Source organism: Dromiciops gliroides, chromosome 2, assembly GCF_019393635.1.
Source record: "Dromiciops gliroides isolate mDroGli1 chromosome 2, mDroGli1.pri, whole genome shotgun sequence".
NCBI lineage: Eukaryota > Metazoa > Chordata > Mammalia > Microbiotheria > Microbiotheriidae > Dromiciops > Dromiciops gliroides.
The window spans coordinates 218,452,168-218,473,196 of NC_057862.1; the positions used below are offsets into that span (position 1 = coordinate 218,452,168).

Here is a 21,029-nt window from a genome sequence, read left to right on the forward strand (position 1 = left end):
TCCTTCAACTGAACTCCAAACTGAATCCAGATAGCTAGCAGATACCTACCTAGTGACTTCTTTTCCCTCAGGATAGTAAGTCCCTATCTTATGGTGACATCTGGGCATCCTCATCCTTGCCAAATCCTTTTTTAGAATCCTGTAATCTTATCATGATGCTTCTGTATTTGCCCCAAACTTGTTATGACTGAAATTGTTAAACTGCTTTTTTCTTCTGGGCTGATTTCTGTATCATACTGTTGAAACTGACAATACCCTGTAATCAGTGGACAAAAACCATATATACCCTCAGAAATGGGGAGTCCCCCAAGCTCTCTTCTTAGGAGGGGAGTCTCCACATGATCATGTATTATATTTCTTCTATGGACAAAATATTAAATTAATATTATGTTCTTCCTATCCATTCTCTGATCTGGTTTCTGTGAGGTACCTATAGAGGCAGAAATAGACTTCTCTGATCTGGGTGAACAAATTGTAGGAGATATTGTTGATGTCTCTGACCTGTTTATTATCTTGTAGGGGGATGGGTACGAAAACTATATTTAACATTCAACAAGAGGAAATTATGTTAGACTATCCAGGAGAGGATGCTGCTGAATTGAAAAGGCATGTTGTAAGATACTGTATGGAAACAGTTTTGTTTTTCTGGATGAAGCTTATTCACTTTTTCTTCTATTAAATCTGGATATGACAAAATATAGCAGGTTAATTTTTTATAGTATTACCTATTTCCAGACCTATAGTTGGAGGAGTGTGTAGAGCAGTGAAACTCATTATGCTAGGAGCAAAAATACCTGAGTTCAGCTCTGGCTTTTGTGGCTTTAGCCATGTGACCTAGACAAAGTCACTTTCTTCTTTGACCCTCAGTTTCTTCATCTGTAAATTGCAGATGACAGTATCTGTTCCACCTATCTCACAGGGTCCTTGTGAGAATCAAAGGAGATAACAAAGACAAAGGATGACGTGAGAAGGAAGCTTTAATCGATAGCATTTGGAAAAGAAATTCAAAGTATAATTCTTAGGGTAAGGTACAGAGTAGGATTAAGCCACGATGTTGTTCTTTGGAGGAAATTAAGGCAAAGTAGGATGACCTGCGGTGAGATTCCAGGATGTCTGTTGTAACCCCTCAGAAGATGGGGAAATTGGATTGTGACAAATGAACCCTAAACTAGGCTAGTCAGTAGACATAAGATACTATCCATTGGTAGGCTACGACTGAAAACTATGCAGACTGGTAGGACCCACTAGTGTTTGTGTGGGCTGGCATACCGTTTCAAAAGACATGGTCACTGCCTCAACTTGATGAAGCATTGAAGCAGAAATTAGGCTTAGGATGGCCAAGTGACTTACCCAGGGTCAAAGACCTAATAATACCCCATCATTACATACTGGTTTAAGGTTTACAAAGCCCTTTATTAGCATGGGGTAAGTGCTAAAGACATTATTATTGTTATTTTTAAGGATAAAAAAAATGAAGGTATAAAACCTATATCGGATTGTCTGCTGTCTGGGGGAGGGGGGGAGGGAGAGGAGGGAGGGAGAAAAATTTGAAACTGGAAATCTTATGTAAACAAATGCTGAAAGCTGTTTCTACATGTAACTGGAAAATAATAAAATACTTTTATTAAAAAAAATGAAGGTAAGAGACATGTACTGACTTGCTAATGGTTAGGATTTGAATCCAGGTTTCTCACGACTCCAGTGTTCTTTCTTCTCTGTCACATCAACTGTCTACTTAGGCCTGAGATTCAACTCCTCTGATTACAGATCTGGTTTTCTTCTCCTCCACCCCCCACAACACAATGCTGCCTGTGCTTTGAAGGAGAATTCATTTGCCTCATTAAAATTACTAAGGACTCTCTTCACACCAGTTTCCTAGAGTTGGTTGCCTTTTCCCAAAAGTCTTATTCTCCATAGAGGGTAACGATGGGGAGAGGATGATAAGAGACTGTTTATTTTGTGAAGCTGCAGGATAAAACTGTAAACAGTTCACATGTGTCTAATAGCTAACATTTCTAGAGTGCTTTAAGTTTTGCAAAAGGGCTTTATCTCACTGGATCTTCATAGCAGCCTTGTGAAGTAGCTTTTATAGATATCACCCCCATTTTATAGATGCTAAGGCTAAGTGACTTAGGGAGGGTCTCACAACAATAAGTACAAGAGCTGGAATTTAAACCTATGTCTGTTGACTCAAAATCTTGTACTCAAGTGTAGTCTCTGCCTCTCAAACAAAGGACTGGTGCCAGCTTTATTCATAGGCAGAGCAGGTGGTCAGCTGTAGGGTATGATTTGAGAGAGACCAGGACCTGCTGTTTAAAAATATCTCTCTCTGGTTAGGTGCCAGTCATATTACCTGAAATTCTACCATTCTGGAATAATTCCTCAGTGTTAATCATTGCTCTCTCCCTGTAGTCCTTTTTCAAATGGTAAATCTCCTTGGAAAGGGTGACTCATTAATTTGAGCATATGGATGTGAGTGAGTTTACCAAAGACTCCTCTCCCTGATAGGAAAGACCAAGACGCCATGGGATTACTACAAACCTAGTGGAGAAGGTACTTTGGGGGTGGGGGAGGAGCAGTTCAGGAAGTGGCATAGTAGGGGGGAGCTAAAAACTAACTTTAGCTAGGCAATATGTTGCATTTCTGGAGCTCATAAATTGGCAGGCATCAGTAGATCTTACTCCTCCCTCCACTCGCCTTCTTTTTTTTGTAGGTCAGGCTACTTTCCACCTTGGGAGGTGACTTTCTCTTTCCCCTCACCATTCATTGCACTTTCTGGAGGAGTGGTCTTCTTTTCTTTTGAAACCAGTCTGTGTGGTAATGACAAACATCTCCCTCAATGCCAGTCCAGTCAATCAGCTGCTGACTCACTTGCCTATAGAAACTGATAAATGTATTTCTCTCTGTCTTAGAAAGTTGTAAAAATGAATTAGTAATGCTCTTTTTAATCCCAAGCCTAGTCAGAAACCATATTCTGGCAAAGTTTGCAAATTTTCAATCTCTCTCTCCCCTCCTAGGCTTCCAAATCACCCCCTCTGAAGGCTGAATTTTAATAATAGTACCTGTGGTTTAGCAATACAGTTGTTAATATCTGTATCACATTTGCTGGATTAAGAAAACAAAGCAAACTCTTAGACACACAGATGCTAATAGGCTTTTAGGAAAGAAGAATCAGCCTCCCTGTGCTGTTGGAAGAAACAGCAGGATTCAGAAGTGGGTGCCTTCTCTCTTAGGACAGGGTAAAAAGGTGAGGGGAAGGGAAGGGCTGTGTGATGAATCACTAGTTTTAGACTACATTCTGAAGGGCTTTCACCAACTTGGGATCTGTCCAGACAGGCATGATGCTTGGCATGCCTACACCACCATGGATCTGGAGCCACGGGTGGCTCCTCCTCATGGTAGCAGTGTCTTTACTTTGTTTACCTCCTGTGGTTCCCACAAGCATCTTCTTCCTTTTTCTTTCTCCACTTTCAAAGGATAGAAGGGGAGAGCTTGCCAGTCAGAATCATCCCTCTCCAAGAGTTCCCAGGTCAGGGCACATCTTGAGGGGTGAGTGAGGGGATGCTGGGAGATTTCTGCCTGAATCAGTAGGCACCCACCTGAAGTGAAACCTGGAAGAGGTTATTGTTATTTGTCCTTTGTTCTCAGAGGATCATGACAGATGTCATGACTTGCAGTGAATTGGATTAAAGTAAGGGAGGGCTGTGCAAAGTCATCAGCATCATTCTCTTCTCCAGAGCCAGATGGGTCCAGTGGCAAGATATAGATCAGGATGACTGGAGATGGCCCTGGATGTTTGAGCGGTTGGGGTTAAGTGACTTGTCCAGGGTCACGCAGTAAGTGTCTGAGGTGAGATTTGAATTCAGGTCCACCCAACTTCAGGGCCGGTAAATTCTCTGAACCACTTAGCTACAACCTGGAGGACATTTGGCTAATATGGAGCTACATCAAATTGTGTCCCCTAACTAAGCATATAGTTCATTCAACAACATTTATATGTTAGACATTGTTTGAGGTGCCGGGAATAAAAAAGACAAAAATAATCCTACCTTCAAGGAGTTTACATTCTCTTGAAAGAAAAAAAAAACATAGAGGAAAGAATACAAAATATATATCAAGTAAGTACAAAATGACTTTTGGGGTATAGGGTAGGGGAAGAATTATAATAATTGGATTGGGAAAAGCCTCATGTAGGAGCTTACTCTGGAGCTGAGCTTTAAGAAGACCTGGGGAGCAGTTAGGTGGCCCAGTGGATAAAGCACCAGCCCTGGATTCAGGAGGACCTGAATTCAAATCTAGTCTCAGATACTTGACATTTACTAGCTGTGTGTCCCTGGGCAAGTTACTTAACCCTCATTGCCTTGTCCAAAGAAAGAAAGAAAGAAAGAAAGAAAGAAAGGAAGGAAGGAAGGAAGGAAGGAAGGAAGGAAGGAAGGAAGGAAGGAAGGAAGGAAGGAAGGAAGGAAGAAAGGAAGAAAGAAAGAAAGGAAGAAAGAAAGAAAGAAAGAAAGAAAAAATAAAAGAAGATCTAGATGGAAATGAGAAGGGAAAGTATTTAAGGTATGGGGGTGTGGGGGAGAGAGCGAACCCTGAGCAAGGATTCAGAAAAAGCAAGATGGAATATTGTGTATGGGGAACAGCAAGAAGGTGTTTTGGCCTCGGTCTTAGAGTTTGTAAAGCAGAATAATGTGCAATGTGCAGGGGCTCCCTTGGGGGCACCCATACTATCCCCCAAAAGTCACTTTATATTTATTTGGTATATAATTTGTGTTTATTTCTTTATCACCATACTTTCCTTTCCAGAGAATCTAAACTTTTTGAGGGTCATGTTGTTTTTGTCTTTTTATTCCCAACCCACAGGTGGGTTGCAACCAGGCTTTGGTATTAAAGGTTAGCAGCTTTAAGGCTGTTAACCTTTTCCAGAAATGAATGGCCAAAACTAAGATTTTGAAAGTTCTCCAGAACTGAGGAGTGCATGTACAATTTGCTCCAATACTGCTAAAAACTTGGGGACATGTATAGCTGTGAAGTTTGGGACATGCATTATATATACTCTCACCTGAATCTTAAAATAATGTGTGCCAAGTACAGATGTTAGAGCTATTTTTATCTGGGTGATCCACCGTCATCTTGACTTTTGTCTTGCCTCTGGACTCTGATGACTCTGGAGGAGAGAATGAGGCTGATGACTTTTTGAAGCTCTGCCTCACTTAAATCCAATTCATGACAAGTGAAGACATCACTCTCATGATGTCATTGGTCCTCTTTCAACTGAGAAAGTGGAAGGGAATAATAATAATGACAGTCAACCAATCAATAATGATATGTAGCATTTACATTGTGCTTTAAAGTTGCAAAGCAATTTACAAATACCTCATTCAATGCTCACAACAACCATGGTAGGTAGGCGCAATTATTATCCCCATATTACAAATGTAGAAACTTGAAGCAGACAGAGGTGAAGTGATTTGGCCAGGGTCACACAGCTATTAGTACTGAGGCTGAACATTTGAACTCTGATCTTCCTGGCCCTAGGTCCTGAACACTCTGCACTTTGCTACCTAGTTGTCTAGAATAATAATTCATCTTTTGGAGCAGGCAGTTAGGTGGCACAGTGGATAGAACACGAAGCCTGGAGTCAAGAAGACTCATCTTCATGAGTTCAAATGTAGCCTCAGACACTTACTAGTTGCGTGACCCTGGGCAAGTCACCTGTTTGTCTCAGTTTCCTCATTTGTTAAATGGGCTGGAGAGAGAGAAATGGTAAACCACTCTAGTATCTTTGATCAGATTTGTGACCCCAAATGTGGTCATAATGAGCTGGGCACAACTGAAAAAATGACACAGAGAATTATGGGGCAGGAAAGTGGAAGAGTAGGAGGATAGAAGGGTTAGGGAATGCTCTTTTTTTCCAGAGCAATGAGGGTTAAGTGACTTGCCCAGGGTCACACAGATAGTGAGTGTCAAGTGTCTGAGGCTGAATTTGAACTCAGGTCCTCCTGAGTCCAGGGCTGGTGCTTTATCTACTGTGCCACCTAGCTGCCCCCTGGGAATGCTCTTTTTAAGAAAATAGTGTATGATTAATTATTAAATTCAATTCCTGTTATACAGAATGAGTGGCTCCTGGCTATGTAATAGTTCCCATTTCATCCCAAGGACCAACCATGGGACTTTTCCATGAGACTTGCAAATGAAACCATCTATATGTTTTGTTTTCCCATCAGATTGTGAGCACCTTGATAGCAGGAACTCTTACTTTTCTATTTGTATCCATAACCCTAAGTACAAGGCTTTGTAAATATTAAACCCTTAGGTGCTTTTTCGTCCATTTTCTTCCACTACAGAAAGGTTATCAAATGATTTTTGTCCAGACCTTGGCATAGGAATCTCCTAATGTGTAAACTCCCTTGATCAATACAGATAATGTATAGTCTCAAAGAGTCTCCTGAACAGGATGAACTGAAAACTGATCTAACTGAATTGCCCCAGGATTGATAAATTTTCAGCGTGAGCATTTACCTGTCACAAATCAGTTGCTACCAATCAGGGTCTGACTTATTGTTTTGTTGATTATCCAAACTTAAGAAAGTGTTAATAATGCTGAAGAAACTTAAAAGGGCATATGTACATTTCACCATCAAGCTGGTTGTTAAACATTTACTAGCTCACCCCTATATTGCCCTATAAACATTGCTTGAGCTCAGCAAGAGTGCATTAGACGGTTCGGGCAATGTGAGTCATCACCCAACTAATAATTAATAATAATAATAATAATAATAACAACAACAACAATGATAAATTACTACTTATATAGGCTTCAGGGTTTGCAAAGTGCTTTTCATTCATCATCTTGCTTGAGTCATACAACATCTTCTGCCTTGGGCCACTATGAATTAGGTGACTTGACCAGGTCATATAACTGGTAAATGTCAGAGGTGGGATTTTTAAGTCTTTTTGAATTGGAGGCCTGCCCTCAACCCAGTATACCATGCTGCCTCTCCCATAAACAAAATACATTCCATCAAATCAACCTTCTTGAGGTTTGGAATAATGACCAAATGCCATCGTCTACTTAGATAACAGCATTGTACCGTACAGTGAATATTTATTTATTATGCTTTATGGAGGTGGAGACTTTGTTATCTAAACTGTATACCTTATCCAATGCCTAGCAAAATGTTCCACACACAATAGGCTCTTGGTTAATGTTTGTTCAGTTGGATATGAGAGCTATAAATGATACAGTGTTTGCTGATAGAAACTTAAAGTTGAAAGAGGGATCCTTACAGATCATTTAATCTAGATCAACCCACTCTTTTTAAGTATATAAATCTCACCAAAATAGTCTCCCTATTCTTTGATTCTGATTGGTTCATGCTGATTGAAATGAGAGGCAGAGCAATCATCAGTAATAAGCCCAGATTGTTGGAGTATATTTAACCAGGCATGTCCGAAATGCAGGGTGCTTATTTCAGTTGGGGTTCAAGTGACTAATATCTTTCCTGTTGTCCTTACTAATCAAAAATGGTGCTTCCTAAACCAGCCAAGATCTCCTATTCAAAATGACCTCTATGAAGGAGGTTGGGAAAATCCTCATGATGTTATGGTACTAGGCAGAGTTTCCAGAGAAGGGAGGGCTCTACTATGCAGTCCTTCCCACCTGGAAAGGTTACAGATTACCATCTCCTCCTACCTGCTCCACTGTTTTCATTTCATGTGGATATGCCCATTGGATGAGTCTAGATATGGTACCTTGGGCAAATCATTTCTCCTAAACCTTGTTGCAACATTAGTCCCTCTCAGCTGTCTTTTTTTGTTTGTTTTGTGGGGCAATGGGGGTTAAGTGACTTGCCCAGGGTCATACCGCTAGTGTCAAGTGTCTGAGGCCACATTTGAACTCAGGTCCTCCTGAATCCAGGGCCAGTGCTTTATCCACTGCGCCACCTAGCCGCCCCCTCAGCTATCTTTTTTATAATTTCCAGTAGGATTCTATCAGTGGAAAGAATGGTGAATGAGGGCACAGAGGAGAAATGGAGAAAAAGAAGAGGAATTACACCTTGGAAAAGAGGGACAAAATTACAGCTATGCTTCCTGCCCTGTGGGAGGTATTGCCTTGGGTTGAGCAACTACCATATTATCATTGTAGTTGTCCCTCTAAATGAGAACCCCTCCTTCTGGGGGTCTTAACTCCCAGTCCTCCTTCCCACCCGATAAACCTAACAACCAAAGCCAACAAAACAAAAACCCACCCTTTATATATATATATATATATATATATATATATATATATATATATATTTTTTTTTTTTTTGGTGAGGCAATTGGGGTCAAGTGACTTGCCCGAGGTCACACAGCTAGTAAGTGTTAAGTGTCTGAGGCCGGATTTGAATTCAGGTCCTCCTGACTTCAGGGCCTGTGCTCTATCCACTACGCCACCTAGCTGCCCCTCCACCCTTAATATTAAAGGAAAGTGGTAGATTTAGAAGTAAGACTAACCTTTATAGTGAGAATGTTGTGGAATAATAGGATCATAGATTTAAAATCTATCTAGTCCAACCTCTTTATTTTATAATTGAGGAAACTAGGGAGGTTAAGGATTTGCTGACAGGCATCCAAGTAGAGAGTGTCTGAGGTCAACCTGGAACCCAGACCCTGTGATTCCAAAGCCAACCCCTTCCTCTAATTCCTTTCCCTCCCTCTCTCTCCCTTCTCTTTCTCTTTTTCCTCCAGCCCTTCCCCACCCCCTTTATAACAAGGATAGAAATGAAAGAAATGTGTGATGAAAGAAATCCATGCCTCCACTGACTAACACAATACCTTAGGACTTTATGTCTTTGAACCTATCTCTTTCTGCTATGGCTCATTTTGGTGTGGAGGTGACCCTGGGGTTTGGCAGTCTGTACCACTGGAACATAAGTTCTGGCAGGGTTGAAAAAGTTGGACAAGCTTTAAGTATAGCCCCAGATAAACTCTGTATGCTGCTATCACCAGCCTAATGAGTAGGAAGAAGCTTAATTCCAGACGTTTAACCAACAGCTGAAGGATTCTCTGGATGTGGCAACTTATGAATTGGATATAATGGACAACTAGATGATTGCTTTGCATCTTTTTTCCCCATTCCCACATCAGGAGGAGATACCTCTGCAGAAATCTAGCTATGTGACTTTGGGTAAATCATATCATCCAACCCCGGTACAGCATTTGTTCATGTTTGACAAATATCTGTTCAAAGAGTAAATTTGCCACCGTCTCTGCTCTTCCTCTGTCCCCCATGCTAATCATGCCTAGAATTGTCTATAGACAAGACAGTCTTCTTTACATCTTCTCACTAAGGTCTAGTTAGAGATTTTGATCACAGGAGACATCAACCTTTAATTGCTCAGAGCCACATTTCAGGCTAGGCAAGCGACTTCATCCTCCCAGTGTTCCAGGGTAGGTTTACTGGTACTGGCTGGGTGACGGTGGTTCTTTTCTAGTCAGGAGTCAAGAAGAAGAGACCCATTGATATGTTTTACATATTAAAGTGATAGAGTTTATAAGAGAATAGGATAGACTTTTAAAAAATGAATAGTTTGGGGGCAGCTAGGTGGCGCAGTGGATGAAGCACTGGCCCTGGATTCAGGCAGACCTGAGTTCAAATCAGACACTTGACACTTACTAATTGTGTGACCCTGGGCAAGTCACTTAACCCTCATTGCCCTGCCAAAAAAAAAAAAAGAATAGTTTTAGGAAGAAGTAAATCTATTAAAATCATTCTGACTATCAGCAGGAACAGAACCACCCCGACTCCAAAGCTAGGGAAAAATGAAAAAGTGAAATTTGGTAAATACCTAGTAATGAAAGGTTATTTAAGTGAATTAGCCAGTATGCTATTTCCTATTGTTTTCACTCAGCTCATTTCTCACAATAGCTTTTGCTTCTACCAAACACTTTGCTTTTTGAGGCCATGAAGCATGATAGACCATAATCACTTTCTATGATTCATCAATTATTAAGGCATTTTACAGGAAAAAATATCTTTTGCTAAGAAAATTATAGTAGTCAGCTTTCTCCATAGGCTGGAAAAATCTCACACCTCTGGGAAGTGTTGTTGATCAGTTTGGGAAATATTCTTTTCATTTGCAAAGAGGGATGACCATTTTGCCCATGTCTGTTGAGTTCTGATGTACTTTCTGGTTTTGGATCTTTGATTGAAAGTCCTAAGGTACAGAGACATCAAATAAAATGCCCTCAGTCACATAGCAAGTCATTGTGAGAATGATAGGAGGACACTGAAGAATTCTGTGTGGCAATGGTTGATTAAAATACCTTTGAAGTAGCCTGCGTCTTAATAGCTGATATTTATATATCCCATTAAGATTAACAAAGGGGTTTGAATATTTTGGATTATTTAATTATTAAAAAATAAACCAGTGATGTTATTATTGCCTCCATTTTTTCCTGATGGAGAAACTGTGGATTAGGGAGGCTAATTAAGTACCCAAGGCCACTAGGCTAGTGAATACCAGAGTCAGGACTTTCACCCAGCCAGCATCATAGGTTTAGAGCTAAGAGTTACCTTGAAATGGATGGCATCCAGTCCAGCTAGGTGGTACAGTGGATAGGGCACTGGAACTTGAGTCAGGAAGACCTGAGTTAAAATCCTACCTTAGATACTTAACTAGCTGTGTGACCTTAGGCAAGTCACCTAACTGCTCTCTGGCTTAGTTTCTGGGTTAGGTAGGTGACTGAGTAGATAGAGTGCCTGAAGTGAAGTCAAGAAGACTCATCTTCCTGAGTTCAAATCTGTTCTCAGACACATATTTAAGCTGAGTGACCCTGTTTGCCTCAGTTTCCCCATCTGTCAAATGAGCTGGAGAAGGAAATAGCAAAGCACTCCAGTATCTTTGCCAAGAAAATATCAAATGGGGTCATGAAGATTAAGACAGAACTGAAACAACTGAACAAAAACAACAAAGCTCAATTTTCCCATTTGTAAAACGGGAATAATAATAACACCTACATCCCAAGGTTGTTGTGAAGATCAAATGAGAGAACATTTGTAAAAGTTACATAGTAGGTACATAGTAGGTGCTGTAGGAATACTTATTCCCTTCTTTCCCTTTCTTGTTGTATGTAAAAGCTGCCTAGATGAGTTTCTATCTTGATGCAGTTAAAAACCAAACAAACAAGAATGGGTTTGCTACCTCTTGGTAGCCTTGATAGTATGCCAAATATCCTAGCATCTGCCCCAGTCAAGTTTCCAGAACATGAGATATTTTTGACTCAGCTCTCATTATAGTTAAATTATTTGTTCCTCTTGGGTAATCATATTTGCCATCTCCTAATCCCTTATTTACACAGCAACCTGAAAGGGCTATGACAGTCATTTTACAAAGAATGAGAAAAATGAAGAAAGGCTGAAATCTGGGTGGAAGGGCAAGGCATTGATGCCTATATTGGCATAAATTTCTGTAATGCATTATAAAATTATGTATAAAAGGTTATCATGAGCTTCCTGCCATTACAGCCAAGGATTATGGAGAACCAGTTTATTTTTAAGATAATGAAATCACCCCCTATAAGGAATAATTTACTTTAGAGGATATCATGAGATCCATTAAATGCAGGGAAAAATCTAAGGATGGTACATTGGGGAAAAAAAATATATTACAAATAGATGGAAAGGGAAGTTTGCTTCAAAGTTTTCACATTTTTACAACTCTGCTCAGTTCAACAATTTCTACTATAGGCCCACCTACTTTCACAAGACATGGTTCCAGACATATATTCAGTCACAAACCCCTAAGAAGAATTCAGAAAAAGTTAATTGGCATGAACACCACTTACCATGGTCTGCTCTCTTCTTCCTTCCTTTTAACTGCTGTCGGAAGGACAAAGTTTCTTTACTGTCTTTGGATTTCTGTGCTGATGTATTTTTCCCCTGCCTTCCTTGACAATGCACCTGTATTTCTGGATAAAGACGGAGTATTTAGCTTGTCTTGAATTTTAACCATTCTCAGGTTTTACTCACTATCATTCAGCTCTTGATACTTGCTATGGTGCAGACCAGCTATACAGGTGATGTTTTTTTTTTATTATGCTTATTTTCCACAGGTGTTTTTCTTGTTCAAGTTGAACTCAAAGGCACAGGTTGTTTTACGGGCATCTTCTGCTTATCATCAAATAAAATCCAAAGAAGAGAAAATGTGGAAGATAGGGAAATAGCTTTATATGTGTATATAGCACATACACATATTTTATATGTATATGTGTGTTTTTCCCTTAGATTCTCTGACATCTCATTCTGCTACTCTTACAGGCTACTAGCAACCGATCTGATGCTTTAATTGCAGAACTGGCAAGCCAATTTTTAATCCCCAAGTTTGAATGCTATCCCAAGAAAGACATCTGTGCTTTGTTTTAGGCACATCTTGATTTTTGTATTTGTAAACAAATTTTATTTTTCTTCTCCTCTTTTTTTTCAGTGGCTGTTCCTGCAGCAGCACCAACAAGTCAGCCCAAGAGTGTCACTAACGGGCACTACCCAGCCCCACGCCTCTCAATTTCCTCTCGAGCCACGGTGGTTGCCAGAATGGAAAATACCTCCCAGGGTTTACAGACCGTCATGAAGTGTAAAACAGTTGTAGCCATCTTTGTGGTCGTGGTGGTCTATCTGGTCACAGGAGGTCTTGTCTTCCGGGCACTTGAACAGCCCTTTGAGAGCAGCCAGAAGAACACTATTGCCTTGGAGAAGGCGGAGTTCCTTCAGGACCACAGGTGTGTGGGCCCACAGGAACTCGATACACTGATTCAGGTGAGTTGCCAGTGAATCAACACAATCTTCTGTTTGTCAACTATAAAACAACTAAACTGAAGAAAAAAAAGGGCCTCCAATATCAGCTTCCTGGATAATTAAGTTTTGCATTTTGTGGATTAATATATATATTTGGGGGGGGAGGTGATGGGGCTGTAGATCTGGAAGGATTTGATATTAGACAGCCTTCTAGGTCTGTAGATGGTGCTGCCTTCCCAAGCTAAGTCTGGAAACATCAGACAACTCTACTGTGCATCACCAGGGAATGGATTGGATAACCAATTATTCAAGATTAACTTCGATTTTCAATGCAATTCAATAGATAGGTTTTAAATGCTGGTTCTGTGCTTGGAGCTAGGCTAGCATGTTGGTTTTAGAGGCCAAGGGAAGGGAGATTGTCAAGAAGTGGGGTGGCTAATAATTTTTAAAGTTTAGAAAAGATTAAGAGGGGAAAGAGGACAGAATTGGATTTGGTTGGCGTTTGTGATGTCTGAGAAAGCAACTCCATTAAAGCAGTGGAGACAAGAGCCAAGATTCATTGTATCAAAGAGGCAATGAGTAATAAGGAAATGGAGGCAGTGGGTATAAACTACTCTTGGAGAAGTCTTGGAAAGTAAAGAAAAAATTAGAAGGGCATCTAAATGAGGGCAACTGAATAAAATGGAGATTATTTTCAAGGTGTGGGAGAATCAAGTTGGAAGGAAGAGAAATAAGTCCACGTTTTATACAGCATTTGCAATTGCCATTTGCAATTGAGGAGGGAATAATTGAGCAACCAGAGTCCTAGAGGAGGTGGGAAAGGATGTGCTCAAATTCACGTGTGCAGTGTTTGACTTTGAAAAGGAGATGGAGGGGTGTCTCTTTCTATCAGACTAGATTTTGACTTCTAGCTCCCTGGGCAACATACTACCTAAAAATGCATAGAATATACAAGTTTTTCTCTCCTAGGGTTCCACCTCCTTCCTCCATCTTTTTTCTTTGTGGAATTTTTTCTTCCTGACACCCCTTACCTTCAGGCCCTTTGCTTTTAAGATGTAGTACTATGTTTAAACAGGAAGATCTAGAGCCACCCAGAAAGATAATCAAAGGTCAAAGGGTAGAGACTTTTCTTCCTGATGGGAGATGTTTTGTTCAGAAGAGTATCCTCTCTCTCTCTCTTTTTTTTTTTTTTAGTGAGGCAGTTGGGGTTAAGTGACTTGCCCATGGTCACACAGCTAGTATGTGTTAAGTGTCTGAGACCGAATTTGAACTCAGGTCCTCCTGACTCCCGGGCCCGTGCTCTATCCACTGCACCACCTAGCTGCCCCCGAGTATCCTCTCTTTTTAATTTATTTTTGTTCTTACTCAGTAAAAATCATGAGGTAATGTGTGGAAATCATGTTGCAACACTTAAATTCTACAAAAATTTAACTTATTTGTCCTCAAATATTCATTTCTTTTAGTTTATGATATTTTCACTTTCCAAGAGAATTTTGTGGCTAGTCTCATCTGTCTTTTATGATTTGCCTATACTTTTATGGCTATATCCATGTTGTCTACAATCTCATCCACCTTTCCGAGGCATCATACCTGACTCCTAACACATTTTGCACATGAACTGTTGCTTAGTCAGGATATTCCTATTTTCTACTTGTGCTTTTGATTTTTTGAACCCAAATGTAGGAGTTTACATTTAGCCCTACTAAGTTTTGCTGTATTAGATTCAGGTAATTATTCTAGATTGTTATGATATTTTTTGGATCCTGGTTCTGTCATCTAGCGTGCTATCAATTCCTCCAAACTTTGTGTTTGTTATCTGCCATTTTGGCATTTAAAACACCTATTCTTTTTCCTGAAGGTCTAACTTCGACTAGAGGAGAATCAAGAACAGAGATGTAGTAGCATGTGCCTCCAGAGCCAATCCTATAGATCCAGGATTCTTAACCTGGGGTCCACGACCTTGTTTTATTGAACATTCTGGTAGCTATATTTCACTATAATTGGATTCCATTGTAATCCTATGTATATTTTATGTATTTGAAAACAGTGGTCTGAGAAAGGATCGGCAGGCTTATGAAGTCCATGACATAAAAAAGGGTTAAGGGGCCCCTGCTGTCAAGGCTTTATTTCTTATCCTGACACTTTTAAACTGATACAATGGGGTTGTTGATGAACTTCTCCAGAAGCAAATCCTTCTGCTCCAGCTGCTTCCAACCTCAGAGCAGGGAGTAGAAGTAAAACTCCAGGGATATCAAATAGAAAGTCTTCACAGAGGCAGTTTTCCCTGAGGTTGGCCCCACACTGAGGTGTTTGTTTGAAAACTAAGAAGCATTTTAATAACAAGGACTACAGAGGCCGAAAAATGCATTCAGGGAAATGCTTCTCTGAACAAATGAATCATTTAACCAGGAAGCTCAGCTGTGATGTTTGGCACAAAATAGAAATGAATTGCTTATCCTCTTTGGAAAAACCCATAGCTGGATGGATAGTTGGGCTATTGAGATTGGATAATAGCATCATAGATTTAGGCCTGGAAGGGAGGTTAGAGATTGTCTCATCCTACCCTTCTGCATATTACAGATTGAGGAAGCTGAATCCCATAGAAGTGAAGTGACTTTTGAATGAATAAAAATGATGATGATGATAGTTAACATTTTATATTGTCCTTTAAGCTTTGCAAAATGTTTTGTGTAAATTCTCTCATTTGAACCCAAGGTCACATAGCTAGTAAATAGAACTGGGATTAGAACCTAGGCCCCTATATGCACAAGCATCTAGGTTGTACAGTGGTTAGAGTTCCAGACTCAGTGTCAGAAAGACCTGAGTTCAAATATGGTCTCAAACACTTACTAGCTGTGTGACTTTTGTCAAAGTCACTTAATCACTGTCTACCTCAGTTTTCTCAGCTGTAAAATAAATGGAGATAATAGTAGGATCTTCTTCCTAGGGCTGTTGTGAAGCTGGAATGAAATAATATTTGTAAAATGTTTAGCACAGTGCCTGGCTCTTGATAAATTCTTATTCTCTTTCCTTCCCCTTTCTAGTGTTCTTTAATTTTTGCACTGAATTTTTAAGGACTGTGAAAAGAATTGTGAAGGTCCTTTAAAGAGACTGAAGCATAAAAACATGATAGAAAGTCCAAAGGAAATAATATGCTGAAGGGAAAGCTTGCAGAAGGAGGGACAACTCAATATAAGCCTACAAGTGTAGGAAGATCACCTTGCAGACATTGGCATTTATCATAAAGATAACAAACCATAAGTTCATCTCAGCATAAGAGGAAATGGACCTCAGTTGTAGCTCATATTAGAGGCAAGAATACATTTCACAAAAGTAATATATTTTACTGGAAGGAGTCATGGTTTGGAATCTTCTCTTGAGATAGACTAGATGCTAGGGGGATCTGAGTGTGGGCTTACCTGGAGGCAAAGGGGTAGATTAGATTTGTTGTTCAGTTGTTTCACTCGTGTCTGACTCTTCATGACTCCATTTAGTTTAGTTGTTTTTTTTTTTTTTGCAAAGATACTGGAGTGGTTTGACAATTCCTTCTCCAGCTCATTTTACAGATGAGGAAACTGAGGCAAACAGATTTCAGTGACTTTTTCAGGGTCGCACAACTACTAAGTGTCTGAGGCCAGATTTGAACACATGAAGATGAGTCTTTCTGACTCCAATCCTGGCACCTTAATCCACTTCACCACCTAGTTACCCCATAGATTAGATTAGAAGTGTCAAAAACACAGTCAGCAACACTCCTGAATACAACCTGAACCAGATTGAAAAAAAATTTTTTTTTTTGGTGAGGCAATTGGTGTTAAGTGACTTGCCCAGGGTCACACAGCTAGTAAGTGTTAAGTGTCTGAGGTTGGATTTGAACTCAGGTACTCCTGAATCCAGGGCTGGTGCTCTATCCACTGTGCCACCTAGCTGCCCCCTGAGACTGAAATTTAATTGGGGGGCAGCTAGGTGGCACAGTGGATAGAGCACCAGCCCTGGATTCAGGAGTACCTGAGTTCAAATCCAACCTCAGACACTTAACACTTACTAGCTGTGTGACCCTGGGCAAGTCACTTAACACCAATTGCCTCACTAAAAAAAAAAAAAGAAATTTAATTGGGAAATATTTAACAAAAGAAATAAAGATATAATAGAACATAGTTAATATTAACATGTGGTTTTCTAAGTCAGCATTCAACCTGCAGTGATTTTTACACATGACTTATTGGTGCCTGTGTCTATTTGAATTTAGTACCACTGGACTAGATATGGTGTATAATCCCTGCTGGCCCCAGGGTCGTATATATTAAAACTCTACATACAGGAATATGAGAAAGATCTATCATTTATTCATAGAGAACCCTTGGTATTGGCACCTTATCTACCAACACAGAATATTTAATCTGTGATTTAGTCGCAAAGTCTTGGGGAATTTGCCTGAGTCACTTAGAAGTTAAATGACTTGCCCTGGGTCACACAGATATTATGAGTCAGAGGCAGGTTTGAATTGGGGTCTTTCTGACCCTTTTGGCCCAGTATTTTAAGGTTCCACATACTACCTGCATAATATTATGCAATATTTTCAAATCTTGTAATTTATATGGCTGTCACCAATCATGGGAGGTTTCTTACAGCTACTACATGGCACCTTTCCTGGGGCCTACATTAGTTCTTAAAATTAATTACTTGCAATTGCATCTTTAACTTTAAAATATATTGAAAATATAATTTTCCCCATGGAAGTAAACATGAGATTATAACTATATCCCATAGTTCTTTTTAAAAGAGAGAACTATTTCCCCCCCTTTTTTTTGTGAGACAGTTGGGGTTAAGTGACTTGCCCAGGGTCACAGAACTAGTAAGTGTCAAGTGTCTGAGGCTGGTTTTGAACTCAGGTCCTCCTGAATCCAGGGCTAGTGCTCTATCCACTGCGACACCTAGCTGCCCCTATTTTTCCCTTTTAAAATTCAAGACCAGTGTTCTACATTTTTCTTTCATGAAAAACCAATTCATTTGGTGAACCTGTATATTTTCTCCACTAATATGAGTCAGGCCATTTTTGAGTAGAGGCAGTTCTGCAATTAATCAATAATCATTTATTAAGGGGGCAGCTAGGTGGCACAGTGGATAGAGTACCGGCCCTGGATTCAGGAGGACCTGAGTTCAAATCCGGCCTCAGACCCTTGACACTTACTGGCTGTGTGACCCTGGGCAAGTTGCTTAACACCAATTGCCTCACCAAAAAAAAAAAAATAATTTATTAAGCATTTACAATATGTAACCATTTTGGGCTTCAGTTTCCTCATCTGTAAAAGGAGGGAGTAGGAATAGAAGATCTCTAAGGTGTTTCTCAACTCTTATGAATCTGAACTCCCTAAGGAGGTCTATATTATAATAGCTTCTATTTCTTTTAAAAATATTTTCAGAGTTTTAGGAGGGGAAAAAGGAGAAGTAAGTCCTTTTACCTTCTAACAGGCAGCAAGGACATTTCTTAATTCATTTTCCCTAGAGCCACAAAATAATTCCTTAGGGTTTTTAGGGATTTTTAAAGGTCTCTTATAACTTTGATTCTAGTTCTGAGAATGGTTTTCATTAGAGGCTATTAAAATGTACATTCACATGGTTTAAAAGCTTACACCATAGGGGCGGCTAGGTGGCACAGTGGATAAAGCACCGGCCCTGGATTCAGGAGTACCTGAGTTCAAATTCGGCCTCAGACACTTAACACTTACTAGCTGTGTGACCCTGGGCAAGTCACTTAACCCCAATTACCTCACTAAAAAAAAAAAAAAAGCTTACACCATAAAGCTAATCAAGGAGTTAGTCAGCATTATTATTGTTTTCAAGAATAACTTCATAGGAATTTAAATGGCTTTATTTTCATAGACTGGTGTCAAGAATATGACTGTATATACATGTATATCTTCACATATGTACACATTTATCTAAAGGTGCACATGCCATCTGCCTAGTACTGTGTAATATTTGTAAATCTGATAATTTGTTTGTTTACCACCAACTATGAGGAGTTTCTTATCCTTCTTAGAACATGGCACCTTCCCTGACGACCACATGTTGTATTACTTAACATTATTTTATATATTATATAAATATATAAATTATAATTCTTTTTTTTTTTGGTGAGGCAATTGGGGTTAAGTGACTTGCCCAGGGTCACACAGCTAGTAAGTGTTAAGTGTCTGAGGTTGGATTTGAACTCAGGTACTCCTGAATCCAGGGCCGGTGCTCTATCCACTGCGCCATCTAGCTGCCCCCTATGTTATAATTAACATTAATTACTTGCCATTGCAGCCTTAATTCTAAATATGTGTAAATTCCAGATAAATGTGTACATATTCACATAAAATAACTATAACCCATCTCATAAGACAAACCACATTTTAAAACACTTTTTGTGGAGTTTGAAATGTCTTTGGGGCTCTTTATTTGGATGACTTTCCAACACAAAGTTTCCTAATCTGGCAGAATAGTCTTACTGCAATGCACCAAGTTCTGAAGTGACTGGCAGATAATATATTGAGAACAATGGCATTAATATGGGTCTTAGCTCTGCTGAATATACTCTTTTCGAAGTTAAGCTTCAGGGTAGGTTTCTTTTCATTAGGAGCAAAATTAAACCACCTCACGTTTTTCATATGTGCAAAATCCCCAAATCTCCTCAACTTCTTCCTTTCCTTTCCATTTCCACTGCAATCATCCTTATTCAGGCCTTCGTCTTTTCTTCCCAAGACTATTTCAGTAATCTAGTCACAGAATCACAGGAAGTAGAGTTGGAAAGGACCTCAGTAGCTATATAATCCAATCCATATTTGAAAAGGAATCCCCACTATAGTCTCCCAATAAGGATATCTGTCCTTTGCTTGAAGCACTCCAGTGAAGGGAAACCCATTGCTGTCTGAGGCAGCCCATCCAATTTTTGGACAGATGAAAGTATAAGAAAATTTTTCCTGACTTCAAGCCTAAATTGGACCCTTTCCAACTTCCATCCATTTGCTCTTGGTTCTGCCCTCAGGAGCCAAAAAACCTGAAATCTAATTCTGATTCTACATAAACATCTCTTTAAATCCTTGAGAACAACTGTCATGTCCCATTTCTCCCTGATGCATCTGCCCCCTCCCTCTGACCCTAGATCTTCTCAAAGCTAAACATCTCTAGTTTTTTCAACTGATCTTCATTTGACATGGACTCAAGACCTTCACCATCTTGGTTATCCTCTGGAAACTCTCCAATTTATCAATATCCTTAAACCATGGTAACCAGAACAGAAGACAATACCCTAGATATTGTGTGACCAGGTCAGAGTTTGGAGGAACCACTACTGCCTTATTCCTTATGTCTCTTATAACATATCTTAAGATCATGCTTATTTATTTTTTGTTTACCACAGCACATTATTTACTTGTAATCATCTTACAGTCCACTAAAATCCCTTAGATTTCACCCCCAAACAAACTATTGTCTAAGTAGGCATTACCCATTCTGTAATTGTGAAGCTGACTTTTCTGAATCTAAATGTAAGATTTTGGTGTCCTTCACTCAGTTGTCCAAGTAACCTTTCTAATATAAGATGATAGGATCAATCAGATCATAGGGTTATTTAACTAAGATTGGAAGGGTCTTCATAGTACATGTAGAGTAACTCCCGTATTTTACAGAGGAGGAGACGAGGTCCACTTAGGTCTAGTGACTTTTGCCCAAGGTCATCTAGATAGTAAGTATCATAGATAGTATTTGAATGTAGGTCCTCTAACTCCAGAGTCCATGCTTTTTTCTACTATGCCACACTGCTGTATGATTTCTTTATTAAAATCATCTTTGTGGGGGGGCAGCTGGGTGGCACAGTGGATAAAGCACTGGCCTTGGATTCAGGAGGACCTGAGTTCAAATCCAGCCTCAGACACTTAACTAGCTGTGTGACCCTGGGCAAGTCACTTAACCCTCATTGCCCTGCAAAAACAAAAAAAAACAAAAAAACAAAACAAAAAACAAAACAAAATCATCTTTGTGGGGGCAGCTAGATGGCACAGTGGATAAAACACTGGCCCTAGATTCAGGAGGACCTGAGTTCAAATTTGGCCTTAGACACTTGACATTTACTAGCTGCGTGACCCTGGGCAAGTCACTTAATCTTCATTGCCCCACCAAAAAAGAAAAAAAAGAATACAAAATAATCTTTGTTAGTCCATTGTCTATAGAATAAACTGTGAGCTTCTGACGTTGGCATTCAAATTATGGC

At 39.7% G+C, this 21,029-nt stretch overlaps 1 protein-coding gene across 3 annotated transcripts in view; it reads left to right on the forward strand.

Moving 5' to 3' along the window:
* KCNK10 (potassium two pore domain channel subfamily K member 10) overlaps positions 1-21,029 on the forward strand; it is a 214,850-nt gene that overhangs the window by 69,202 nt on the left and 124,619 nt on the right. For all 3 annotated transcript variants that reach the window (XM_043986891.1, XM_043986890.1, XM_043986892.1), the window contains one exon: positions 12,468-12,796. In XM_043986891.1, the coding sequence (XP_043842826.1) occupies positions 12,468-12,796 (329 nt within the window). The remainder of the gene's footprint in view (positions 1-12,467; positions 12,797-21,029) is intronic.